This window comes from Syngnathus typhle, linkage group LG1 (assembly GCF_033458585.1).
Source record: "Syngnathus typhle isolate RoL2023-S1 ecotype Sweden linkage group LG1, RoL_Styp_1.0, whole genome shotgun sequence".
Taxonomy (NCBI): domain Eukaryota; kingdom Metazoa; phylum Chordata; class Actinopteri; order Syngnathiformes; family Syngnathidae; genus Syngnathus; species Syngnathus typhle.
This window is the reverse complement of record NC_083738.1, coordinates 14,590,001-14,615,943: the sequence shown is the minus strand read 5'-3', so window position 1 is coordinate 14,615,943 and position 25,943 is coordinate 14,590,001. Positions and strand designations below refer to the sequence as shown.

General features: G+C 41.8%; 4 protein-coding genes across 8 annotated transcripts in view; 2 read left to right on the top strand and 2 right to left on the bottom strand.

Moving 5' to 3' along the window:
• The first annotated feature begins 214 nt into the window (after window positions 1-214).
• On the top strand, window positions 215-6,938 carry wu:fc21g02. The gene is made up of 10 exons (XM_061274682.1): window positions 215-310; window positions 399-441; window positions 1,478-1,626; window positions 1,751-1,880; window positions 2,075-2,338; window positions 2,957-3,262; window positions 3,345-3,517; window positions 3,600-3,713; window positions 4,023-4,073; window positions 4,223-6,938. Exons 1-10 carry the CDS (start codon window positions 245-247, stop codon window positions 4,406-4,408), a joined length of 1,482 nt encoding a protein of 493 aa, XP_061130666.1. The 5' UTR covers window positions 215-244; the 3' UTR covers window positions 4,409-6,938.
• A 972-nt stretch (window positions 6,939-7,910) lies between these two features.
• Window positions 7,911-13,159, bottom strand: LOC133151551 (uncharacterized). Of its 2 annotated transcripts, XM_061274692.1 has the most exons (4): window positions 12,330-13,159; window positions 11,280-11,339; window positions 8,825-8,927; window positions 7,911-8,369 (listed from the first exon to the last, which is right to left on the bottom strand). In XM_061274692.1, exons 1-4 carry the CDS (start codon window positions 12,555-12,557, stop codon window positions 8,014-8,016), a joined length of 747 nt encoding a protein of 248 aa, XP_061130676.1. In that variant the 5' UTR covers window positions 12,558-13,159; the 3' UTR covers window positions 7,911-8,013. The 2 variants fall into 2 exon arrangements, with proteins under 2 accessions (XP_061130676.1, XP_061130686.1); XM_061274702.1 differs by lacking the exon at window positions 11,280-11,339 and having other exon boundaries at window positions 12,330-13,158.
• Window positions 13,160-13,723: 564 nt separating this feature from the next.
• Window positions 13,724-21,435, bottom strand: rnf20 (ring finger protein 20, E3 ubiquitin protein ligase). 4 transcript variants are annotated; one of them, XM_061285736.1, is made up of 22 exons: window positions 21,333-21,435; window positions 20,804-20,999; window positions 20,597-20,665; window positions 20,108-20,206; window positions 19,863-20,010; window positions 19,421-19,606; window positions 19,180-19,295; window positions 18,957-19,103; window positions 18,786-18,860; window positions 18,576-18,695; window positions 18,287-18,466; window positions 18,087-18,222; window positions 17,844-17,965; window positions 17,584-17,743; window positions 17,073-17,370; window positions 16,849-16,966; window positions 16,582-16,731; window positions 16,291-16,503; window positions 16,041-16,166; window positions 15,659-15,799; window positions 14,480-14,584; window positions 13,724-14,271 (listed from the first exon to the last, which is right to left on the bottom strand). In XM_061285736.1, the coding sequence occupies exons 2-22, from the start codon at window positions 20,987-20,989 to the stop codon at window positions 14,095-14,097; spliced, it is 3,072 nt and encodes a 1,023-aa protein (XP_061141720.1). In that variant the 5' UTR covers window positions 20,990-20,999; window positions 21,333-21,435; the 3' UTR covers window positions 13,724-14,094. The 4 variants fall into 4 exon arrangements, 3 of the variants coding, with proteins under 3 accessions (XP_061141720.1, XP_061141732.1, XP_061141728.1); XM_061285748.1 differs by having other exon boundaries at window positions 17,584-17,728; XM_061285744.1 differs by having other exon boundaries at window positions 21,375-21,394.
• A 1,853-nt stretch (window positions 21,436-23,288) lies between these two features.
• Window positions 23,289-25,943, top strand: part of aldob (aldolase b, fructose-bisphosphate) — a 3,888-nt gene continuing 1,233 nt past the window's right edge. Inside the window, exons 1-5 of the mRNA XM_061281851.1 lie at window positions 23,289-23,446; window positions 24,464-24,576; window positions 24,655-24,866; window positions 25,536-25,590; window positions 25,670-25,830. Coding sequence (XP_061137835.1) covers window positions 24,465-24,576; window positions 24,655-24,866; window positions 25,536-25,590; window positions 25,670-25,830 — 540 coding nt within the window. The 5' untranslated portion in view covers window positions 23,289-23,446; window position 24,464. The remainder of the gene's footprint in view (window positions 23,447-24,463; window positions 24,577-24,654; window positions 24,867-25,535; window positions 25,591-25,669; window positions 25,831-25,943) is intronic.

Sequence of the window (25,943 nt, the reverse complement as noted above, 5' to 3'; positions counted from 1 at the left end):
CAGTGCACCCGATGATTTCTCACAATGGGTGGATCAGTTGCTTATTTCGTGTATTTCTCTGTGTTTGTTATTTTGTATTTATTCTTTATCAGTAAAACAACTGAACACATTCTATTCGTGAAGTACTTTGAAGTTCTAAATAAAATGTATTTACTGTACATGCTCATGGACTGACAAGGCACAGTGTGCGCACATCAGGCGCAGTAGTGACGCCCACACCAAACGAAAGCCTCGCCCAGTTTGTATGTGTCCTTGCGATTACAGTAAAGTCGGCTGTTTCTTCAGTGGAAAAACGCACATTATTAAACGTGTAAGTATAAGTTGCGAATAAATTGCTGTATGGCATAGCGTGCAGTTTTGTGATATGTTTATTGAGTAATGCCGTGTTTTTTCTATAGGACATGTTGCTCGCATTCCTTCTGCTACCATGTTTCCTCTGTGGTGAGTATGCTGTTACACACAAGCAATAACAATATTATGAAAAGCCGTCGGTGCATTTAATATTCTTGATCTCCAGGTTAGTAGTAAACACAACTAGTACATTTGTTGCTCTTTTCGTATGAAATTAAACGATACGAGTAGTAAATTGCTGTGCTGCACTAGTGACACTATTAGGCCCAACTAGTAACCATGTTCCATATGCTGGACCTTACTAGTAGCATCAAAATGTCCAATAATAACATGTAGGTGTCCTACTGGTTCGCCTCAGCCACCCTCTTTGTATGCCACAATGTCATACATGGTAATATTTTCCAAAAGTTTTAAGGTTACAAATTCATTATTATCCAAAATCAGGCAAACATCAGTGTGGCTGTAACGACTAGTATCAATATCATTCTCATCAATATCATTTTGGCAAGTGCAAGGTTGGTGGGTGGGAAAAAAAACTCCCTTTTTTCACTAAAACAATCTTATCAGAAGCTCAGGCTGTTAGGCAACGCTAATCTGTGCATCCAACAAAACTCATTGCAGCTCTGCTTACCTTGCTCAAAGCCACTTCTGGCTACATTGCCAGCCTGTGGGGCCATGTGCCTGTGGGGGCATGTGGAGGCAAAATTTCATCTCCAAGTCTCAGAATTACACTTGGCAATGAATATAATAGGAGTGAACATGAGTGTGGACAGTCGCTTGACAGTTTGCGCCCTGTGATTGGATGGCGACGTTCGAGGTGGACGTGCTTAAAACATTGTGGAAGATGAATGAACAAAAAAGTTGTTCATGTTTTTATTTGTAAAAAAGTGGCCAACAATCAAAATGGGAAAATCGATGTAAACAGTACAGTATATATTATTTTTTGTCAGGTATTGAAAGAACTGAAGTTGGGAAGAATAAATTCAGACCAAAAATCCTCACGGTTGGAAATTAGATTTACATCAACATAGCTGAAAAAAATGAAGTAGATGGCTAGCCAAGAGCGCAGAGTGGTAATAATGTGTTCCCATATTCAATATCTTCTCTCCTTTGTGTCCTATTGCAGGTTCCTTAGGCACAGAGTACGACGTGTGCTATGGTGGAACTTTTAGATTTCCCTTCCAGTTTTCACCTCTTACACTCACCGGAAACATTTACTTCTCTCCGAAGAGCGGCGGCGGCGGCGGCAGGAGGCTAGTCTATGAAAATGGCAAGGTGTGCATCTCTTGATGTCATAATAGTGATGCAGTGCAAGAAAACGAGAAATACAAAAAACAAACAAACCTCCCTCAAATGTGACAAGGTCATCCAAAACTTATTGTGTTGTCAACCTTTTCAGGCAATGGAGCCACGTTTGCAAGTTACCCCTACAAGTCTTTCATTGCAACATGTGACGGAAAAAGACAGTGGCGAATTCTCAACTCCAATTAGTGGCTTCTATTTGGAACGCTTCAAACTGAAGGTTTTAGGTAAGATCATTTTACATTGGATGGTAAATACAGTGAAGCGTTGCTATTCAAATTGCTATTCAAATCTAAATTAGCACCCCCGCTCTCTCAAAAAAGGAGTTTGTTATTTGCCATATATGGATGCTGCTAAAGCATTAGAGACTGGGGCTCATAAAGCATCACCATGCTTCGTTTGACTTTCTGTCTGTTACTAGAATGTGCCGAGGAGGTGCAGAGATATTACCATGGCACCTATCGCCTGAATATTCCCAGTCAGGCAGAAATCCTGGAATTCTCCAAGATCGACCACGCGGACCTGGAAATCTTGTGGAATCGCACTCAAATCGGAGGTGCATCCAGGGGGCGGATGAAGTTTAATAGCTGGGAAATGTCAGAGCTTACGCAAGGTGACAGCGGCTACTACAACCTCCGCCAAAAAGACTACACTCTGATATCAAGGACAAAACTCATAGTAACAGGTGAGTGTTGATAGGACATACATGTTACGCTAAGATGTGAATGTCTTGTCATGCATGTGTCAAGGTGATGTAGTAGTTGAGTTCAGCTCTTACATTCAGAAAATATGTCAAGCTCAGGAGTCACTGACCTAGAGCTACAAGAGTTGGCTACTCGGCTCTGAAAAAACACGTTTGCTCAAACCACCTTTAAACAAACGGTATGTTATTGGTATTGGTAATGGTATTCATGACACAAATCAGTTTCATGAATCCTCACAATTCTTCGTGAACAGATGAATACCAACACTTAATTTCTACATATCACTGCCAGCGTTTGCTGTTTCAAATGATCACTTGTTCATTTCTAGTAAATCACAATGTCCAATCAACGGGGACCTTTGTCTGTAAAAGGCCCGGCCGGGGGCGACTTTAAGAAGTCTTGGGAAAACTGGAGGCACCACGTGTTGGAGATATTGAAGACTTTCAATTGTCTTCATGTGCATCCTTCAGTAATACCTTGAAATAAGGCTAGCATCAGTACTCGCCCATCCCTACTTATTTGTTGAATTGTTTCAGCCCAACTCTTTTAAATGAGCAATGTTTTTGTTTTTATTAAACAATCGCTTTTCTCCCACACAGAGCACTTGAATAATTACCAACCCAAGGAAGACACACACTTGACCCTGCGATTCCCTGTGAAGTTTACTCCGTGGGACATCACTTTCAAACCGATCATGGATGACTCGACTCCCATAAGAGTGATGCGTTCTGGGCGTATGAGCAATAATTATGGCTATTCAGAAGAGCCACATTTTGAGGATCGACTTTCATTGGACACCGGCAGCCTAGAAATTACTACTGTGAAAGTAGAAGATTCTGGCGTCTTTGAGTTTCGCGACAAAGACGGCTTCTTGGTGTTTGTGGCCAACTTGGATGTAGAAGAAGGTGAGAGACGATGCGTTTACACTTGAGAAATAGTTCTATGTATGATAGCGATCACTCAATTGGCATCTCTCTGTTTTTACAGTACACGCCCCTGCGTATATTTACGTCATCTTCTTTGTCGCCATTGTTGCTGCGCTGGCAATCTGCTGTTGCTGCATAAGAAGATGCTGTTGTAAAAAAAGTGCTTCCAAAACAAACACTCCTCAAATGACTCCAGCAGCAGCACCAGCACCAGCACCTGCTGTGTATTACCACGTAGGTACCTCCCTAAAGCAACCTCTCAAAATCACTTTTGGAATGATCGAAAAATAAAACAAACTCCGTCTTGGCATGGCAGGGCACAAATCAACCCACAGGCCCAAGTTACTCTGCGGCACCACCTCCTGCAACGTACTCCTATCAGCCTGTGAATCCTTCTTCTGCACCTACACCTGCCTCCGTCGGGCCACCTGTAAGGTCTTTTTAAATTTCCAACCATTCATCTGATTTCTTCATTGGAACACGCAGTACTTATTTGTATTTAATTGTGAACGCTGTCGGACACATCACTAAAACAAGAAAAGCTAAGCCCTATAGTGGACTTTTTGAATCAGCACCAGCTTACTGACATGCATGGGACAAATTGTTGGATTACTTACTGTCCCATTATTACTCTGGCTATTAACATGAACGTTTTTACAAAACAGCCTGTTGCTGACGTCTGGCAAGTGTATGTCATCTTTATTCCAGTGGTGACTTAACATGCTTCTTTCACTATCAGGCTTACAACAGAGTGGATATCCATCCAGATCCAAACCCGACACAGCTTGAGGTACTCAACCACACAACAAAGCAGTTTTTCAGACAAATGGACTGACAGTAGTTATCCTTAGCGTAGTTCTGATTAAACAATGAATCTAATATTTGGCCAAGTTCTATTCCTTAGTACCACATAGTAACAAGTATATTTCTGTTTTTTAGCCTCCTCAAGCTGTGGGTTCCACTGGGCATTTTGTGGCACCAGCTCCATCCCTGATACCGAATAACCCCACCTCGGACCCCGACCCGAAGTTTGAGGTCAAAGGGCTGCGCTTTTCCTCCAACTTGCCGCTCAACTCCGACTCTACCTTCGCCAATGTTTACACCTCGGATAAACTCAACTTCTGAGTGGCCCGCCACCACTCTGAGCAGCTACACTACAGGTGCGAATCACAAGGCGCATGCTGGCTATCAGACAAAGAAAACATCGGCTCCTCAGGTTGATCTTTTAAGTGTGTGTGTGTGTGTGGGGGGGGGGGGGATCATGCACTGTCATCAGTATTCATTTGTTTTTGTCATGCCTTTGCTATCTGGCATTTACAGACCTATAAAGGTCATCATGTGCAAAAAACAAACCCGGTAGCATAGCATGGGTGACCAAAGGTTGATGAAATCTCAAAGAATAATAGGCAGGGGCATTTGACTCAATTGGAATAATTGACCAATGGTAAAACAATCAATTATTGCCATTTTTTATATTTGAATAGGATCTGAGAAAAATAATGCCGCTTTGAGTAAATCAGCGGTGTCAAACTCATTTTTGTCGCGGGCCGCATCATAGTCATGGTTTCCCTCGTCAGGCCATTATGATTGTCAACGTCTTCCATTCCAGTATAGACTACAAAATAAACTGATGAATAACTAGTTTTGAAATCAGAGACTAGTAAAAAATGCTCAAATATTTTAAAAAGATGAATGGTAATACAAATTGCAAGCAATATCTACAAAAATCTTTTCAAGTGTAATTTTAGTAATGACACAAATTTGATGCAAAATTTGTCTTCGCGAGCCACATAAAATAATGTGGCGGGCCGTATTTGACCCCCAGGCCTTGAGTTTGACACCTCTTGAGTAAAGTATTTGTATAGCGTAAATGTAGCTCAACTCAGTAGGTCATATTTTGGCTTGTCGAGACAGCCAACTTTCTCAATAGCTTCTAGATACGATAAACTATCAACAATCTATGCATTTCTTTAAGGGGTAGTGTGTGAATGGCGAATTGTATATTTGGATGGATCAATGACTACGGCATTTGTGACAAATGCAATGCACTTACTTCAACACTTAGATGTGACTAAACACCACATACTGCCCCTTTAACAATGATTTATTACATCCATCTTTATGCCATCCACACACTTGGGGAGAGAAAGTTTGGGGTTAGACCTTTGAAGCAACAGCAAGTAAAACATGCACAGAATGACTCCACTGCCGTATACAATTCGTTAAAAACATCCCTTTCACAATTATATGGGTACATGTAAAAGAGAAAGGGAGAGAAAATCAGTAGCGTCAGCCCATTAGTGCAGTCATCTTTGAACATGTGCATTTAATCCCTAAAACCATAGCATTTCATCATCTCTCTCAGCCACTAGGGGGTGGGCCTCGGGTTCAGTCATCCTTCCTGTCCTTCAATAAACAAAGCACGAGTCCCGCTTAATCTAATTTGCATGTTTTTGGAATGTGAGAGGAAGTCAGGGAACCCGGAATAAACCTGGCAAGCCTATAGAGAAGATGCAAATTCCACATAGGAAGGCGGAAACTGAGATTCAAACCCAAAACCACTCGACTGTGAGGCTGATGTGTTTAACCATGAGGATAACTATACTGCCGCCTTTGTGTTCATGTCGTCGTTAAATGTATCGAGTGAGTTCTATTACCTATATGGTGCAGTGCATATGTTGCTTGAATATATAATGTACATGTTCATGTTAACTTTTGATGTCTCAGGCCACATCGACTGAGCTCATTTTAGAAAATGGCTCTCAAGTTGACCTTAGCACCCAGGGAACACGCTGCACTCAACCAGACAAACAAAACACTTTTAATATGTGCATTTCGTTGTTCTATGTGTGCCTTTGGCATAAATTGCTTGTGCAATCTTCATTTTCCCGTTGGAAAATTATGACTCATACAATATTACGTAGGCTCTTATTGATTTGTTTCACGTGTATCACAACTTTTTCTTTGAATATTTTGTCATTGTGGAACAAATGTAAAAGGTGTATTTTTGATAGTTTGAACATTACAATGTTTTTAAGTCAAAAGCAAAATCCTCCCATTCATAGGACCAATGTTTCTCAACCAAATCAACAATATTTGTGCCTAATTTTCTAACAAACTGATGAACATTTTCTATTGAGTCAGTTTCCTTTATAATCACTTTATGAACAAGAGAGCTGTTTTAAAGCCGTCATCTTCAATTAACAAGCATATGATGCTTAATTAAGGCCTTGTGTGAACAGGAAACACCCAACTTTAAATTTAGGGTGATCATACTACCTCATGTTTGGAAGCAGTTTTACTTTTTTTTTTTTTTAACCAGAGCCAAAACTCAAGCCTTGCTGCCTCATGTCGAAATGTCGTAGGCACTCCGAATCATGTTACCCGTATGTCTTATGGAATTCTGCTTTTTGCGCTTGTGTCACGTTTGATGCAATTATCTTCAAATGTACTCAAGATTGCTATTTTGCTCATGGACTGTAGTTTTTATTTGCTCGAGATCGTTTTATAAAAACGTTTCATGGCAAAACGTGTATCTAACATTGTGTGCATTAAAGCTACTAACGCCTGTATTGTTCAAAACTGGTTTCACTGGCTGGCAAAATTGGTTGTGAATGCTGTTATGAATAAAAATAATCACACTCTCGATAATTTAGATTGTAAACGTTTCGTAGTTGTTATTCTCATGTTTATGCCAGCTGAAGAGATCTTGCTGCCCCTGATTTGCACCTTCCCTGGATTCTTCACTCGATCGTCCTTGACAAGCATAGAAGGGATTTAAGAAGGAACTAGAGAGGAAGTGTGACTGAAGAGGGTTGTAGTGAGCTCAGAGGATGGCATAAATCTGCAGCTGACAGCAACTAGAAACCAAGCAGGTGCAGAAAGCTGTCAACAGGCCAGAGGTTGGGGTGGAGGACACCCTGGCGGTCTAGGCGGTCTAGTCCTTCCCTAATGAAACAATCGTGCTGTGGAAGAGATGCCACCAGGTAGGTGGGTAGGTTTACTTCCGCATTTTCTTCAACATTGTAAGTCACTTGAAAAGCACTCAAGGGTCAGGGGCTTCAAAGATCAGGAGTCCTATACGTACTAATAGTCCTGTTTAGGTGACTGCCTTGTTTTTCTTCAGGTTTAAACACAAAAAGGGCTGAACAATTGTTCAGTCGAATTCAAATTGACATTGCGGTGCCATTTTTTAAATTAAAAGGGCTGCAATTCGGAGAGGGCAATTTGGTTGCTAGGTTTTATTTTAATACATAGTGTCTACATATGATCTGTGCTTAAGAGGTCCAGTCCACATCTATATATCACTTCATGAACCATGAAAATTTGAAGTGATAATGATTTGTTTGCATTATTGCGACCTTATTTATGACTTCCTGACTTGAAGTAGCATAAGCGAGTCTTTCATATTGATTCATTGCTCATTTGTCCTGTCTTTTGACCTAAGCTCAACTTGTAAAATCAAAATGTTTGTATAATAAAGCTGATATTGTGGACTGTACTACAGTCAGATTAATAGATAATCACAATGAAAAAAAATACTTGCAATTTATAGTACATTTAAAAATGTGATACTTCATTACCCTAAAACTGCTGCTGACTCACTACAAACAACAATGCAAACTAATTTCTGATCAAAACGTCACTTTATTGCCTATCATAATTTTATCACACATAGAAACAAAATCGGATAGTGGCTCTTCACTGTCACATTGTCCAATGGTTCCTCGCTAGTTGCCTTTTCTCTTTTCAACTGCCTTTACTCGGCCCTCCAAGCTCTTCAGGCGATGCTCGAGTGCACTGGCCTGGTTCGAGCTGGAGGTGAGCAGGGACAATAGGATGTATCCCAGAACTAGGCCGCCGAGGCGGACAGCCGTGGTGTCGCCGCTGGCACTGCTGTCGCTGACAATCATGGCAAAGAGCCACAGTACCGCCGCCATTTTCACCAACCAGAAGATATGTCGTAGGGCGTCGATAACCAAACGCAGGAGGATGGTCAGGATCCAGTAACCGATGATAGCCAGGAGCCCCCACTGGGCCACTGTGGTCACGCCTTCTGGGGTGAAGCGGGGTAGCGGGAGGGCAGCTGCCAAGAGAGAATTCACACTGTATCATTATGACCAGTTTGAACATTAACACTGTGCTTAAATATAACAATAAAAAAATATATATCAATTTAGTTTTTTTCTGCCTTCATTTAAGTAATGTTAAAGAAAGTGTTTTCAAGAATAAATGCAGTACGCATAAAGGCAAACGCACAAGTGATGTCACAGCGTGAACCGGAAGGGGGGTCAACATTGAAGTGAGCACTCCGACTACTAATGCTTGTATTGCTTGTTTTCTGCCTGTTGACATAAGGTGTGCTAAAGGATAGGCTCTCGAAACAAGACAATGCCATTTGCTAGTTGCGTAGGACAATGTTTTGAAATAAGTGTCGCTGATAGAATCAAGTAGTGCAATACGATACACTGCCCCCGAGGTGAGAAGGCCAACTTCGAGATGAAATATTCCAAAATACAGTGAAACACAGAGGTTGCCTACCGTCAAATCCTGTGACCCTGAGGATCTCTGTGACGTACACGGCGATGACGTTGAGGCCGCTGGCAGCTCCTTCGGCAAGGAAACGGATCACAGTTCCCAGAAACTGTTTTGGTTCAGAGACGACTTGTATCAGCTTGCGAGCGTTTCACTCAAACAAAGACAACACATTCTGACTACACCCGGTAGACCCAAAAGGACGAATAGTTGTGTCGTTGAGTTTTGGTAGGTGACTACTGTACAACATTTTTGAATCAATGAATAATCATTTTTAGTCACCGTGACTTCAATGTCAATCAAGATACAGTAACTGTCATTATTTGAATGAAGAAATCAAGGTTTTCACTGTCTTTACTAAACATGGACTGGGCTCTATCTGACCATTGTTTTCTCTTATCCCAAAAAGATGGCCTGTCTGTCTGTCTGTCGTCTTGATCAAACAGAAACTTTCCACCCAAACACAATCTAATCAATTAGTATTCAATAGTCACCAAATGTTAGCCTGAGAAAAAGGGGAACTATTTCTGATACGGCACTTGTATTACTTTATTAGTTTGCCTAATGTTGTGGCCAACGAGAATTGCTGAAGTGCATTTTATCATCGCAGATATGGTGCGTTGTTGAATCGAACAAGCAACTGTGCGAGCGACAACAGCTGCCTCACTCTATTCCTGTCCCCTCCAAACACTCGCAAACACAGGAGCCACCAGTCAAGGTCAAGGGTAGATCTGCAAGCTGCGGATGCGCACCTGCTACACAACACACTGGCTCAATAAGTGACGACTGTGCGTGACTCGGGCATCTGGCAGCTTATGGCGACATGTATGCCTCACTTAACAAACTCAACGAATGTTAATAAGAATCTATTTTAAAAATCCAGTTTCAATTACAAAGACTTTCCAAGAATGATAGGAATTGTCAAAATAAACAGACTAGAATAATGGTGTAAAAAAATCATCGGGTTAATCAACAACAAGTTATCAAATTAATCACCTCATGTTTTTAATAACCGAGTGATCCTTTGGAGCCATTTTTTAATTAAATATAGTCCAAATCTTCTGATTTGAGGCACTCAAAGGTAACAATTCTTTGTGGTCCATACTCTATGAGAGCAGACTGTTTTATCTTTTCATTTGACCTCATTCACTACCATTGACGGCGATAGATGTCAAAGATCAATTTTAACTGGGCTGGCAGTGAATGAGTTCATCAAAATAAGACATTTACAAACACACTAAGTAACAGTATAATGTAGTACGTTACTTATGCTGCTATCATGGGACTAATTGTCCTTGCCCAATTGAAGAATAAATGTCAGCGTCCTTAAAAATGTAAATGTTATTACAAATACAAAATCTGAACATGATTCACAAAAAATAAATCTATGTCCTGTGCAAGAATAAAATTTCACTCTCCATTGAATACATAGTAATTCGTAACAAATGATGAAGTCAAAGTTTGGAAGAGGATTAAGGTCACATGTGGAAATGGAAAATGTGACTTGTCAGCAGTTGGAAAATGAGTCAGCGCAGTCTGAACCACAGATAACGGCAAAAAGTATCTGAACAAAATGAACTGTAGTTTGAAGTATCAATTCATACAGAATAAAAATGACCATTCTGAAGTTCCACTACACTTATTCCATTACTTTGCAGTGTTTAAGTCTCGAATGTTTCAAGCAATATCAGAACAACTAAAACCAAATGACACCTTTTAAAGGCAACAAAGTAATCATTAAGAACATTATTCTCCTCACAGACTTGAATCTTAATTGGACACATAATCTCATAAAACCTCCTAGATTACGGTTCTATTCCGGTTTCGGATGCAACTATTTCTGTATCCCTTTGTATTAACAGATGAGAGGCGCAGCAGAAGACATGCAATACTTTACAGCTTGCGAGTAAAGTAGTAACCATGCACTAACTCAAAAAGCATGCCAGCACATGTGATAAGAGCAAATAAATCTGCCCAAAAAAGGTAGTGATGCTCAGATTTTCTCATGCACATGATACTGTGAGATGTTTTCTCATTGGATATTTTTTTGGCTTCAGGACCACTTAGTGCTCTACATCAGTGTCAGAATATGATGTTAAAATGTTTGTGACGATGGTTGCCATGTTGTGGTTGATACTAGTTCTATTAAAGCAGGAATGGGTAAAGTTTGGCTGTGGGATTGAAATGATCAAGAGTCCTGTAATTTTGGTTGCATTCATTTAGTGCCCACCCCCCCAAAAATTGAGTTTAAAATGTATTGGTTTTAAATTATGGTACTATTCATCTCATTAAAGAGTTGGTGAATTGATTACAAATAAACAATATTACTTAACTAGGCACTCCATAAATTCAAGAAGGATTAAAATGTTGGTATTTAGCTGAACAGACTATGTCAAGATGCACCCCTGACCCCCCCAAAAAAGAAAAGCCAGGAGTTAATATACCCCAGGGGGGTTCTTACCATGGCCACTGAATAGACGTTCTCCTGACCAAGCAGTGACTCGAGTAACAAGAGTGCACTCTGGGAGAGATGGAGTGAGTGGGTGAAGGCGAGGAAGAGGAGATGATGAAGAGATGCAGTGGTGAGATTAACAAGCAAACGGGAGGGTTTGAGAAGGACATAAGAGGTTGCATGGGAGACATGGCAGAGTGAAAGAGGCTCAATTAGTGACCTATTAAGAGTTGATCAAACAAGTGTTACATCAGAGCCGGCCCGATGCATAAGTGAACCTGTTGGATTTTTGTTTCTCTGTGTTTGTTTCATTTAAAAATGAAGGAGACATGCAGGATTTGCTATCTTGGGCCACATGAAATGATATGGCTGCCCACGGCTTGACACCTTGGCTGAAATCAGTGTTCAAAATGCATCTAATCTTACAGAATAAATTGAAAAGATGAAACTGAAAGGATAAAGAACGTGTGTATTATTATATTGTCTTTGTAGATATGTTGCTATCCTTTGTGTTCAAATATTCATTCTTCAAGGGTTATAACACTGTGATATGCCTCTGCTGGTCCTTTAAAAACACGAGTCACTGTCTTAAGTCGAGTTTGCTGTCACCATCCAACGCTCAAATTTTCACTCGCAAGTCAAAGCATTTTTTCTTTAAATCAAATCTTTAACGCTTGTATCTCAAATTTTTGCTCGCAAGTCAAACTAAACTTGTTGAAAGAAATCTAATTTCCCTATTGGTGAGGAGTGTTTTGTGCAGCATAAAGTTACAGTCAGTGACTTACAAGAATGTTAATTATACTTTGGGAATGCAATCTCTGCCAAGTTTTGGATGATGGTCTGCTACGCTCACAAACCTAATTACTATGTACGTATATGTGTGTATGTATGTATATGTGTGTATATAGGTGTATGTATGTATGTGTATATATCTCATGTATACATTTTGAGGGCCGGCTCTGTTGCACATTAATGGTGTTAGAAAGGAGTGAAGAGTTGACATTTTAGATTAGTAACACACACACACACATGCAAATGAATCATCTTCACTCAGTTTACCTCTGTCGCTGATTGGATGGCACCAATTCTCAGGAGTGATTCCACGTATTGGTGGAAATCCTGGCCGAGAATGCCGCGGAAGGAGACCGTCGGTCGGGTCCCTTTCCCGGCCGGTGACGCTTTCTGTTCGGCCTGCTCTGCTCCAGTATGGAGCACCGCAACAGCCAAAAGCAACAACACACAAGACGGCCGCAAGAAGTGCACCATGACGCGCGCACAAAATCTCATCGTTGGGGAATTGTAGAGCAGCAAAATTCAAAAATCAATTGTGCAGAACCGGTTGAGCAGGACGCGTGACTGACTCTCAAGTCAAAATGGACTGAGGATCACGAGTTGAAAATAGTCTGGAGCAATAAAATACCCGCTTCTAGGATTTCGATTCTTAAAGCGTGTTAATGAGTCGAATGCGCCGCCCGAGTATTTATTTAATTATAAACTTTGGCAACGTTACACTCACGAATCTCCCTCCCAACCTCTTAGACTATTTTTGGTATCAAACTGTTGAAAAACTTTCGATTGTATTCTAAGAATAAAAAAAAGAGCTTCGACGCAGTAATGTTCCAAAATCTTGGCGGAAATGATGGGAGGAAAAACCCTGTGGGTTTGAGCCGACCACGAGTCTTCTAAATCTTCTTATTTGAGCTCGGAGCCGTACACAAAGTCACGTCTGGCGGTCTTTCGTCTGCACACTCGCATTAAATTAGGATTTGTATGAAACAAAAAGGTTATTGTAGCTGCTCAAGGAGAACATTCCAATCCTCGTCGCGTCTGACGACTGCCACACAAAACGTAAAAGACGTGTGGCTCTTTGAAGAGAAGGAAAAGGATTGACGCAGGGGTGTATTCTGGGACTTGTAGTCAAGGATGTCAACTCGTTTGCGGGAATGCGTAATGTCGTTGCGTAAATACGCAAAACATGACGTGATAAACGTGACACGAGTCCGGCAAAAAAAGGATTAAAAGTGAACATTTTGATCTGGTAATATAATTAAAATATGTCAATAGAATAAAATCATTTTAAGACTAAAAACATGATTTACAAAGAAGGGTGCATTTGAGCATTGGCGTTATATTTCAAGTTGCTTCACTGTTAAAACTGGGATTAAGAAAACAATGTTTACATCATTGAAACAAAAATTTTCAATTTGAGCTTTTTTTTTGCAGAGCAAGATTTCAATTAAACAGATAATGCCCACATCTAAGCATTGACACATTTCTAAAATTTCAAAATGTTTCCACACACATTTCAAAAGTAACTAAATTTATTGCAAGATGCTTTTGGGAAAAATAATCGATAGGGAAAGTTAAAGTTGCTAACTCTAATGACACAAGTGCTTGTAAGCTTAACCACAACAGTGGTTATACCAGTTTCCTTAAAAGGAAGAGAGAAAGGCTCAAATTTCAATTTAATAAGCAGCGGCAACACTTAGTCACTTGAGAAATTTTCAGTACAGAGCAGTTTCAGCAGTTTTCAAATAAAAAAGGAACAATGTACACGCACAAATATTACAATTATTGACTTCAACGTGAGGAATCGGCGGAATGTTGCTCATCTTTGTGTTTGTGTGCGCACCATTTTCATAAACAAATTCAGTCAGTAAAAATGGAATGAAACAACGCTCAACATTAAAGCCTTAAGTCCAATTTGTGGCTGCTGGAACCACTTATCCACGGAGAGCCTGACCACAAAAGATGAGAAGAGAGGAGAGGAGAGGCCATGGCCAGCCTTGCTCCGGGCCCCATCTGCACTAGTGGGCCCGCAGGCCTAGCCAATGTAAATGCGATGGAAGTCGTTGGCTCCGAAGGCGGCGTTGCACTTGGGGCATTTCCTCTGGCGTGTGTCGTACCGTGTCTTGACGCACTCGAAGCAGAAGACGTGGAAGCACTTTGTCAGGACGGCGTCTTTCACCCGCGAATTGCAACAGGGACATGTGAGCCGAGCCTAGGGGGAGCGTGAGACAGAGAGAGAAAGCAGTCTCCTTAAATTAATGGACTTAATGAGTGGATAGGAATATCTGGGACAGCAAGCAGTAGAACTAACTCTTGTGTACTGAGTGAGAGCAGTAGAATGAACGAGAAAATACCCTGCCCCAAAAAAATCTACCCAATAATTTATTTGGGGAAAAAAAACATTCATGACACCAACTCACCTTATACTCACTAATCTCTTCGTTTAAGATTTCATCTCCATTGCTAATTTTTTCTGCCGGTTTCTTGGCCTTCTCAATTTTTCTCCTCAGTTTAGAGATATCCTCCTGAAACAACAATCACAAAGTAAAAGCAAGCATTACTTGCTGCTCCAGGATCAAGATTGATTTTGTCCAAATCTGAGGACAAGAGGGGTTGTGCTGGTGTGATGCGATCAAACAATCTGCGGATTAGATAGAAGCAAGGCTGGCTGACTCAAGTGAAAAAAAGAGTAATTGACACCCATTCCGCATAAAAGTACAGACAATAAGAAATTTAACTGTCAATATAGAACAAACTATCATAACATTGAATATCATTTCAAAGTAATCAATCAGTATCTTATTTGAACAGAAATGACTTATGGCTTGCATTTGTCACGAAGAGAAATAACCTTCAGTTAAGAACCCAAAGTGTGAAATTTGCTGGCTCATTTTGTTTAGTTAAATAGGTGAGCATTTAATGTTACTGTATTAAGTGTTTTTTTTTTTAGAAAAAGAAAAAAGACATTTCCCCAAGAATAAACGTTTTTCTTTATATGTATTTCACAGTCAATAACAAATAAAGACTTGTTTCAATTAGTTTTACTGTTGAGAAAAAAAAAGTGATCAAAGTATTTTAAAGGCTTGCTTGCTCAACCATCAAGGCATAAAAAACTTACATTGAATATTGTGCCAAGTAAGCCTGTCCTTTACCTTGAAACGTTTCGTTTGACCATTGTAAACGGAGGATCACCCATATGTGCTGGTACAATTTGACTTTTTCGCTTGTAAGTAACTGGATGCTTTCACACACGATGAGACGCATCATAGGCGTGAAAGTAGAGTCAGGATGTATTTGCTTGTCTCTTTCACAGTGCCTACTGTAGCAGCTTATTTTTTTTGGGGGGGGGGGGGGGGACGTGTGGCACTTTAGATGATTAGCTGCGTGGTGAAATCTTGTCACTATGCTAACAGCTGGCAGCTTTCTGCCAGATATGTCACAATCTGGACTTTTCCCAGGTTGTTGTTTTTTTTTGTTCAAGCCCTCCCATCATGTCCTTACGCAAGACCGTCGAAAATGTGTGGAAGAGAGGGTTGGGCTTCTTGCCTTTCAAAATGTGACGCTATGGAACAGAGGCCTCGTGTGTATGTGTGCGCCACCTGTGCTCGCCGGGAGTTAAAAGACTCCTTCTCTCTGGAGATGCTATTTTCCACAACCTCCTCTCGCACCACGACGAGTCTCTGCTGGACCTGCTCCAGTTGAATTCGAACCTCTTCTGACAACAAGGTTGACTCTTGGGCCTGGAGGATGACAGGTTCACCTACTGAACTTTCAAGGACTTATTTTAACGTCTTAATTGTTAAGCAATGGCTTGTGCGTGAAGGATTAGTGCACAATAAAGGCAACGCTAATATTATTCACATTAGTTCACAGTTCTATTTTTAAAAGTTTCAACAATTCGACCGATTGTTGTAATTAATGTGTGACTTCTACTCCAAAACAATGGCTCAGAGCCTCCGCTGCAAATGAAGTGCTTGCTACCTTGCGTTTGTTCATGTCCAGCGCTTGTGCCCTCAGTGTCAACTCTCTCTCTGCAGTGCTGATGGTGCCCTGCAAGAGGCGCTCCTTCTCTTCAAGCTTCCTCACCACCTGCAGCTGTGCATCCACCTAACAATTGTACGAAAAAAAAAAAACTGTTCAAAGACAACCTTGAGCAGCAACCAAACAAAATGTCTTACGTGTCGGCATACATTTGGGCTTGTATTCTTCCAAGGCCACAGTGGAAATTCACCTGTGTTTTTAAAGTGAGCAATTGATCCGACAGCTCCTCCTTCTCCTCTTTCAGTAGCTTGTGGATCTGGTTGGACTTGATGCGCTCACTCATCAGCTTGAAGTTGGCGTCATCCTTTTCCCGGAGCTGCTGCATCAGGCGAATGTTCTGTTCCTGCATGTCCTCGAAGGCTTGTCCCGTCACATCCATCTCGCTCAGCAACGCATCCTCCTCCTGCAGACGGAGCAGCGAGGGTGTTAACTGTTAATAGTCTATTCAAAATAATAATCATAATGACAGACATGCTCGCACCTGTTTTGCCATTGAGAGCTTTTTGTTGAGGACGTCAATCTGCTCCTCGACAGAGCGAATCTTTCTTAGGGCCTCTTCATCAGCCATTTTTTTACCCTCCCTCCTCTCCCGCTCCTCCAGCTCCCTCAGTCTCTGACGGAGTTCATCTGACTGGAATCAGTGACAAAGTTCCACATAAGCCCTCCACACCATTGCCTGAACAATCAGCCATAAGTTGCATTCTCCATCATGACAACGGTGTGAGCGTGTTGCGCAAGGGTTGACCACCTCTGACTTGGCCTTCTTCTCCGCTGCCATCAGTTGGACTTTGTCTCTCTGCTCCTTTGGTGCAGATCGATACATGTCTAAGAGTAGCTTCATCTCTCTCTGGGACTCCTGAGCTTTCCTGTACAGTCGACATGTAATAATATTACCACAACTATGAAATATAAAACACATGACTTCATTTTGTTTGGAGGGGGTGGGAAATAAAATCCCAGACAAGGTCTCACTTTAGCTCTACTCTGACAATCTTAAACTGCTCCATCTCTTTCCTCTTGGGCCCTCCAGCTGAAGAAAGACGTTCTCCAGAAGATTCCTCGGCTTGGTTGCCACTTCCCAGTTTCTCCCTCTCTTCCTTTATCCCACTGCGAGTTGGCCTCTCTCTTTCCTTTTCCCTCTCGCGGTCTTTCTCCTCTTTCTTTATGATGTCTTTTTCTTTCTTTTCCTCTTTCTCTTTCTTCTCCTCCTTCTCCTCCTCCTTGACGGTTACCTCGGATTCAACTCCTGGCTCTGTTTTTACCGAGATGCCTAGTGAAGCAGAAAAATCACACAATTGACATTGTGAACACAACAAAGTCGTACCCTTGGTAAATTGAGCAAAATGTTTGTGAAAAGTGAGTCATGAGTTTTGTCATGTGAGACATTTTGTGGCTGTGTGAATAAGTTGAAGGTCTCGACTCAGCCGTGTTTGTTGGACCTGAGAGATTCTACTTTGCTCACTATTGGCTCATTGACACTTACCAGCGCTGTTTGGCATAGAAGAGTCATTGTCAGGAGGTTCGGACTTGACCACGGCCTCCCCAGAGACACTCGCTGTCATAGGGGACGTCGTCTCCTCCTTCAAGTCAATCTCCGTGCTCGACTGAGTTTGCAAGATGCTGCTCCCCTTTGAAATGCGAATCTTCAGACAACATCAAATACATAATTTCGGCATCATCCTGCACTAATATGTTTCACAAGTCATTCAATTTTTAGGAAATAGTTCTTTTTTGGCATCAAACCTGGTTGAGTTCAGCTTGTGTCTCTCTCATTCTCAGCTTGAATTTCACAACCTCGCCCTTCATTTGCTGGTTATGAGTTTGCAGGGTGCTGATCAGATGCCGCATCTCTCGGTTGATTGGGCCTGTAGCGAGCGGTGAGAAACAAGCAAAGGGCACTTGACATCCCTGCCGGCCTCGGTGAACACCGACAAGAAAAAGCAGTTCGGGGTTCCGCGTCGTGTTCCGTAAGCTTCGACTCCTCACCGGCTTGCTCGTTGGCAGCGAGAGTTTGTTCAAATTCAATACGTAGCATCTCGTACTCCTTCCTGACTTGAGCGAGGGTATCTTCCAGCTGAAAGACCTCGGTGCGAACCTTTCTTTGCAAAGTCACCTCGTCATTCTGCAAACAATAAAGGCGTCAGTGGGGCAGCGCTCACTTTGGACGGATGCCAACACGAGCTTACCTCCATGTGCTCCAGCTGTCGAAGGCGTGCCGTCCTCGTTGTGTTGAGTCGGCCACGCGTCTCGTCTAACTGAGCCTTGAGGATCAGTGACTCGTTGTACAGCACAGAAAATTGTGACTGCAGACAGCGATACTCAGAGGTATCCTTCACCATGCCCTCTGCTCGACTCAGCAGCTCAGCCTGAGTGGGAAGAGTACACATTCAGAGAGCAAATTCTCAAAATAGATGTGAAAAAGCTTTCTATTAGTAAAAATATCCACCAAATAATGTAACGGCACATGAAACACACCTTCATGTTGTTATTCTCCTGCAGCACATTCTGCAGATCCTGCTGGAGCTTCTGGAGCTCAATGAGACGATTATCTGCCAGCTCCTGGTTTTCTTCCAGTTCACTGTTTATTTCCTCAAACTGCAGGAGAGCAACATCACCAAACAGGAAAAAAGGTGAAGCATTACTGTAATAAATAAAATATATGTTCTTCACTTAAAAAAATCCTACCTTTCTCTTGTTGATGGTGATGGTTCCACATACACTACTGGCCTCCCCACACACTTTATAACCTTTGCTGTTCACCTGGGGTGAGGTTTGTTTTTTAAAAAAACAAACAAAAAAAACAAACAGACATGCATACATACAGTACGTATTTGCCTAAAATAAAATACATCATACCCTCTCTAGTATCTCACTCATGTGTGCATTTAGCCGATTCTCACGTCGACGGATCTTCTCCATATCCCACTGAAGCTCCTCACTCAAAACCTGCAGCTCACTGACACGCTGGTCTGCCTTGTTTGCTGCACGACCAAGAGATCGGAACTTGACAGAAGAGGAGGAGAGGGCATAAGGGCTGTGCAATATCATTACTACACAGCATGCGTCATATAATGCGTACCTCACTGGTCATTTGATTGTATTTCTGCTTGAGGTCCTCAGACAGTTGTTGAAGACGTTCATTTTGACCAGTCAGCAGCGTGTTCAATTTGGAAGCTACATGGCATAAACTCCCCGCTGAGAAATAACACCCATCGACAATGATTGTGTGTAAAGCACATTTGAGCAAGTCACTAAATCATGTGGCCCCTATCCTACTCCGGTTCATTATTCATTAGTGACTGTTGATTTCTTTTACTGACCAATTCCAGAATCCATGTCTGCTTTCAGTTGGTCTACTGTGCTCTTCAGACACTTGTAGACCTCCACAACACGAGTAGCCTGCATATGGCTGGACTGCACCCTCTCCTGAAGCTCGGCTTCCATTTCCTCACTGGTGCTGCTAGCCAGGGTGGCCAGGAAGGAGTTGGATGTCTCGCCCTGGTGGCCTGTGAACAACAGTGGAGCACATTCACCAAACTGTCATAAACTATATTACATATGACAAAATTCTACTTAAACACAAATAAGCTAAAATGGCATACTTTTAAATTGTATTAATTTGCACGGACGTACACAAATAAAATTATTTATATTTCCAAATGTCCGCAGCTTCACTTGCCTAGGGAATCAGTCTCCAGAGACTTTTAGTTGAACACACCGTGTTGTGTAAAATCACCTTCACTACATTTTCTTTCTCATTACCTCTGTCCTTGGACCTCTCCTGATTGGAATCTCCATCCGGTTCAGGGGTTTCCGGCTTCAAGTTCCTTCCTTCTCCCGTTGGAGACTTCTCTGGTTCGCTTGGCGATTGGTCATATAGTCTTATGAACAGCTTAATATTTTCATCAAACTGAAAGCAAAGAATGATAAGACATTGAAATTCTGTTGACATCTTTTAAGGTGCTCTGCTGGATCTTGTTGCTGAGCATAAACCCCCAAGTGTTCACCTGATTCCAGTATCTATTGAGGATAAGCAGGCTTGCATCATCAGTGGCCTGGCGTGTCTCTAATCTCTCGATTCGCTCTCGCAATTCATCTTCAATGCCCTGCAAACCAAAAATCAAAGTTTACAGTTAAAAAACACATGCGATGTTTGGAATCAACTCGGAATTCTACACATACGCAATTTTCTAATCACTACAAAATGATTTTTACCGAGAGGAAATGTAGTATGTCAGCTGATTCACGTGGGTGGCGCAATAAACATTGATGCACCAAGGGATAAAATGATTTTCCAAAGAGCATCAGTCGTTCACATTTCAAAATGCATTGTAGGATTCATTGAGGGCAATGAGGATAACCTATGGTCATTAGTAACACATCCAAACAGCACCACAAAATGGTGTGCTTGCTATATAGTACACTACTTAGTAGTGGGAAGGGAGTGTTTCAGAACTCAACAACAGATTCTGATTTGTTAAAAAAGCAGAATGCACCTGTCTTTGATCCAAAGATTCTCCTAGTTTCCGGTTCTTAGCCTGGAGAGCTTTGATATCTTGTTCTTCCTGAAAAAACAAGTTGTGGAACATTACCAATGAACAAGTGAACAAACACACACGGACACCCCCCCACACACACACATACACACAAATATAGTGTCCTTTAAATTAAGTGTAACGATGGAAGAGAATAATCAAGCTGACCGAGTTAGAAACCCCTCCCAGTTTGATGACCGTCTCCACCGCTGTGCTCCCACTAGCAGCTGCAGCACCTAGACCGGGACCTCCATGACCTCCATCCTCTCCATCCCGCTCTCTCCGCTTTTCCGGATGCAGACCGGAGGTTGAGGAGGGGCCGCTAGGATCTGCAGGACGCTTCTGCCCCGACATCCTAAGACACCTGTTACAAGACACGCAGTGGTAATAGTGAGATAGTTTCTTCTGCTCTGTGTGTATGGCATTTCAACTGCTAGTTAGCAACAAAGGTGGCTGTGGGAGTCGTCGTGTTAAACTGAACAAAACATAACAAAACACAGTAGACAGAACATCCCTAAAAAGTTATCTCTGTATCTAAAAGTCGCATTAGCATCAAGCTGTTTTAGCGCTAATGTTAGCTACATGCTAATGGGAGCGCGCAGGTGCCGACCGAAAAGTAACAATCTATTTCAAACACAAAATTTACAGCTTCATGTGCTTGTGTTCAACCCGACCTGAGTCGGAGGAAAGGTCTTACCACTTTTTGACGCAGGATCTTAATAAAAATGTGAAATCTCACGAGCAAATGTTGATGCTGCGGCTTCTTTACTCCCGGAAACGGAAGCTGTAGCGAACTATCATTAAACAACTGGACGTGTAGTGCGCCATCTAGTGCCACGGGGGTCAATTTAACATGCCTTGACACGTTCAGAATGGCCACTTCTCATTGTTTCTTCCGGGATAAAAATAACCGGGATAAAAATAACACCGGATTGCACCGAATAAAAAATAAAAATAAAAAAAACTTACGGCATACGACCATTTAAAAATGTTGCATCAAGTGAACATGCTGTAATAAATATGAGGGGTATGGTGACAGTCAAGCGATTCTGGGGTCTGTTGGGGCCCCAAACAGAAATTAACTCACACACTGAAACTTTATAAATAACTTTAATTATCAATTGTTATGAATAAATACATATAATGGATGTTAAATGCAATATTCGTATATGATATTAAAATAAATTCATATTTTCGCATTATTGTAAAATCACCTCAAATTTAATCGGTTTACTTTTTCTTTAACCAGAGAACCTTTATGGAGGCGACATTCCATCAGGTTAAAGATCCAATATTTTTTTGACGGGGAGGGGTCATTTCTTTGTCTGTAGAGTAAAACAATGAACTGCCCTTTTGCCTTTCTCTCCCCCAGTCCTTATATAAAAGAGACCATCATAAACCTTTGAACATTGAGCAATACTGAAGAGTATAGTGCACCCAGTACAGAGTCCATGTTGTGTAAAAACTAGATGTTAAAATCTTGTGCAGGACGTGTTTAGTGGGCAGCGACGCATGGCAGCTGCAAAGCTTTCATGTCAAAACAACTTTCACAACTAGAATACCAACTCTTACTTTCACTTCAAAACTGAGCAAGAAATTATATAATGATGTATTATATACACTTTCTCACACAAAGATAATATTGCAACACCTAATCATTTCACCATGACAAATAAGACAATAAGAAATTAGCTTCAGTGTGTCTGTGGGAATTTCTGTCCATTCATTCATAGTAACGTTTTCAATGTTAGATCGTTGTTGATGATAGGATGTGAAGTTCTTCTCCACAAAACTAATCCAAGCGTGCCTTTATTGCATCCATAGACTTTTAGGGTGAAACATTCCAGGTCCGTTTTTGTTAGAACGCCTTATATGATTGATACTGTATGTTATCGATCCTCCTAATTAGATACTGCACTAGAATTAGATGTGGAATGTAGGTAAGTGCTTCAGATAGTGTTCAGCCTCAGGCAGTGGCGTAGCCAAGCCGGGGCGGTGCCCCGGTTAGGACTCCCTGCGCCCCGGTTGAAAAAAAATCGAGCTTTTTCGATTCTTCATTTTCACGGCGCTTTTTTCTTTCGGTCTTGCGCCAATGTGCTTGCGCTATTCTATGTGCGAGATGTTATCCATTCACCGTTTGCCTCCCGGACCCGGAAGTTGTTTTAGCGATCAGCAAACGGCGTGGGTGATGTTCGATTTTTTTTCCTGTGGGCGCGCGCCCCTACTGGAAAAATTCCTGTCTACGCCACTGGCCTCAGGCCATGATGACTCACCACTAGTTTTTATTATAGTAGTTAAATATGTGTCGTGACCTGAATTATGATGATCTGGTGCATAAACACATATTGCCCGTAAATGTGTTGTGCCTGTGTTTGTATGCATAATGTCGACATATTCATGACAACTTTCTTCTGCTGTCTCAGTCAGTTGAGTTTTAAAGATTTTTTTTGTAAGCATCGCTGACAGTTGCTGACCTTATCCACAATCACAATGAATCCAAAACACAATGTCAGAACCCTGTATTGCGACATTGCATTAGATAATAATCAAGTGTCAATTTATTGCTTGCTGATGTTCTTGTTCCATTTGATTGCTTTAACTCGCTTGGACTGCCCTGAAGTCCACAAAGGAGCACTATTGATGCCTTCTAACTCCGCCCATGTTTATCCGCTTCGAGCCAATTGCGTTTCCGGGGTGCTGCACGCCCTGCCACATCACATCAGGAGCGCCTCCTCCTCTCACTTAAATACACTTTTTCGTGCTCTTCTCGTGGTCTCCGCATTCAGTGTGACTCAACGCTATATCAGTCAAGTAAGTTTTCCACTTTTTATTATTTGTGGACTCTTCTCAAGTGGGATGGAAAGAGAGGAGCGGTCGTCGTTTTATGAAAGCCAATCGAACGAACCGTCAAAGAACGGGTTCGTTTCCAAAACTGGTTCGACGGGTTGTGTGCTTTTGCAGGCTGAGTCCTGTTGAGATTTCGGAACATTTGAGCGAGTACTGACGCGTCAGCATTCATGCAGGCATATCAATCTCGTGATTGCGTACAAAGAAGACTCCTGCAAATTCAGTGCAGTCACTTAGATTTGAAGTGGGTGCACGTCTTTTCAAATACAACTCTTTCTCCGTTTTTAAATGCACGTACTTTGAACTCGGGTTGCAACACAGGGGTTGCAAAAGTACTGCAGTAGTACTGATTTAACTCATTTCAAGTATGTATGTATGCAAGCTCTGAAATGCACAAAAGTTACTTTTTTTTTTTTAACGATCATTCATGCAATACCTATATGATAACCTTTAGCTGGCACAAGACGAAGGAATTCTCCACAAATCATTTTTTGAGACAATAACATCTTGTTTGCTTGAATAATAGCAAGGTTGGGAAATAAATTGCTTCCCAGCGTGTCACTACTGGCCCTGTTTTTCCACTTTATAAGATGCCCAGATCTCAACCTAGATTGACTTTACCTTTCTTTTTTTGTCAAATTTACCTCGGTCATAACGAGGTTATTTTGACGAAGGAATAGAAAGTATGGATAACTGTTTTCAACTATGGGGTGTAAAAGTAACAAAGCTTCAGAAAAATAAATACTCAAGCAAAGTACCTAAAAACTTTAGGATGGTATCGAGGCATTTTATACTTAGTTACTTCCTACCCACTGGTTGCGCATTAGGTAGGAGAAAACTGGAGGTTGAACCAGGCCAAACATTTACAGAGGTGACGTCAGAGAGGCAGTCAATGATCCAGAGAAGGAGAACATCTTCCTCATACTTTCTGCAGAGCCTTGGCTTGCTCACATCTGAAATAACCTGTTTGTCCTCCTCCAGGATGGCTCAGCAATTTCCAACCCTCTCTCCGGAGCAGAAGAAGGAGCTCTCGGAAATTGCTCAGAGAATAGTGGCCCCGGGAAAGGGAATCCTGGCGGCAGATGAGTCAACCGGTAAGTTCACTTGAGGTCCAGAGGAATTTTTAAAAAGATAGCTGCAAACGAGTCTTTGATTTACTTCTCGCCTTTAAGGCACCATGGGAAAGCGTCTCCAGAAGATCAACGTGGAGAACAATGAGGAAAACCGTCGCTGCTTCCGTGACCTCCTCTTTACATCTCCTGACCCCGTCCCTCAAGCCATCGGAGGGGTGATCCTGTTCCACGAGACGCTCTACCAGAAGTCAGACAAAGGAAAGCTCTTCCCCCAAGTCATCAAAGAAAGGGGCATTGTTGTTGGCATCAAGGTGAGCGAGCGGGCAAAGAGCTCACAAATCTCTGTCCATGTAGGGGTGCAAATGGTTTGTCACCGGGGTGGTGACTTGACTTTAACAAATCTTTAACTTTACCCTTTATTTACCAAACAACACATGGTAAGCGCAATCTGAGCTGCCAGTGGCCACACCTCACGAGCCACTCATCAGCTAGTCTCATTCACTGATGCCAATGTCACTCACCGGGACAGGCCCCGCCTTTATACACCTAACCAACTCTCATGAGGATCACGACTCCAAGTGGACAAAAATAACACAGGCCGCATTAAATTAAACCTACAAAATCATTTTAATTGGCAGAATACTTGATTGACAAATCATTTAATTTGGTACTGCCTACTCTTTCTATCTTTAGTCACGAACAGGCACAACAAGAGCTTAAGCACAATTGCTCCATGAGACAATGAAACTAATTTAACATAGTTACGTCAGTCATATCTGACACTTTCAATTGCCTAATATTAGATACCTGAGATCCCACAACAAATTTTCATTAGGCCTATCATAGTAATTTACTTATAGTTATACTTGCAGAGATTTATTCCTTGAAGGACAGATATAAACTCTTTGTGGTTGCGGGACACAGTTTTCCCTCCATCAAATTGGCTCATTTTGAAAGTTAATGGCATCTTCCTCCTTCAGGTGGACAAAGGTACAGCTTTTCTGAATGGAACCGATGGAGAGACAACCACACAAGGTAAAAATGATCCCAATTGCTTCTTCATCACAAAAAGTCTCCCGCAGTTGACGTTGCTCATTTTGCTGTTGGTCCACAGGTCTTGACGGCCTATCGGAGCGCTGTGCCCAGTACAAGAAAGACGGCTGCGACTTTGCCAAGTGGAGGTGTGTGCTCAAGATCTCAGACAGCTGCCCTACAGCTCTTGGCATTGCAGAGAATGCCAACGTACTGGCCAGATATGCCAGCATCTGCCAACAGGTTGGAACCACACACACACACACACCATAGAAATAAATCTCAATTTCTAACTTATGGAATGGCACACACTAGAATTGGAACAATGTTAATGTGGATCAGCAGTCTCAAATATT

Coding starts and splice junctions, on each gene's coding strand:
- LOC133151551 (XM_061274692.1), bottom strand. CDS start 12,557: ATGAGATTTTGTGCGCGCGTCATGGTGCACTTCTTGCGGCCGTCTTGT. Junction 11,340..12,329: donor CCATCCAATCAGCGACAGAG/GTAAACTGAGTG, acceptor CATCTCTCCCAG/AGTGCACTCTTGTTACTCGA. Junction 8,928..11,279: donor ACGTCTATTCAGTGGCCATG/GTAAGAACCCCC, acceptor GAACCAAAACAG/TTTCTGGGAACTGTGATCCG.
- wu:fc21g02 (XM_061274682.1), top strand. CDS start 245: ATGTGTCCTTGCGATTACAGTAAAGTCGGCTGTTTCTTCAGTGGAAAA. Junction 3,263..3,344: donor CAACTTGGATGTAGAAGAAG/GTGAGAGACGAT, acceptor CTGTTTTTACAG/TACACGCCCCTGCGTATATT. Junction 4,074..4,222: donor CAAACCCGACACAGCTTGAG/GTACTCAACCAC, acceptor TCTGTTTTTTAG/CCTCCTCAAGCTGTGGGTTC.
- rnf20 (XM_061285736.1), bottom strand. CDS start 20,989: ATGTCGGGGCAGAAGCGTCCTGCAGATCCTAGCGGCCCCTCCTCAACC. Junction 20,207..20,596: donor AATCTTTGGATCAAAGACAG/GTGCATTCTGCT, acceptor TTTGGTTTGCAG/GGCATTGAAGATGAATTGCG. Junction 17,744..17,843: donor CACAAGCTGAACTCAACCAG/GTTTGATGCCAA, acceptor TGTTGTCTGAAG/ATTCGCATTTCAAAGGGGAG.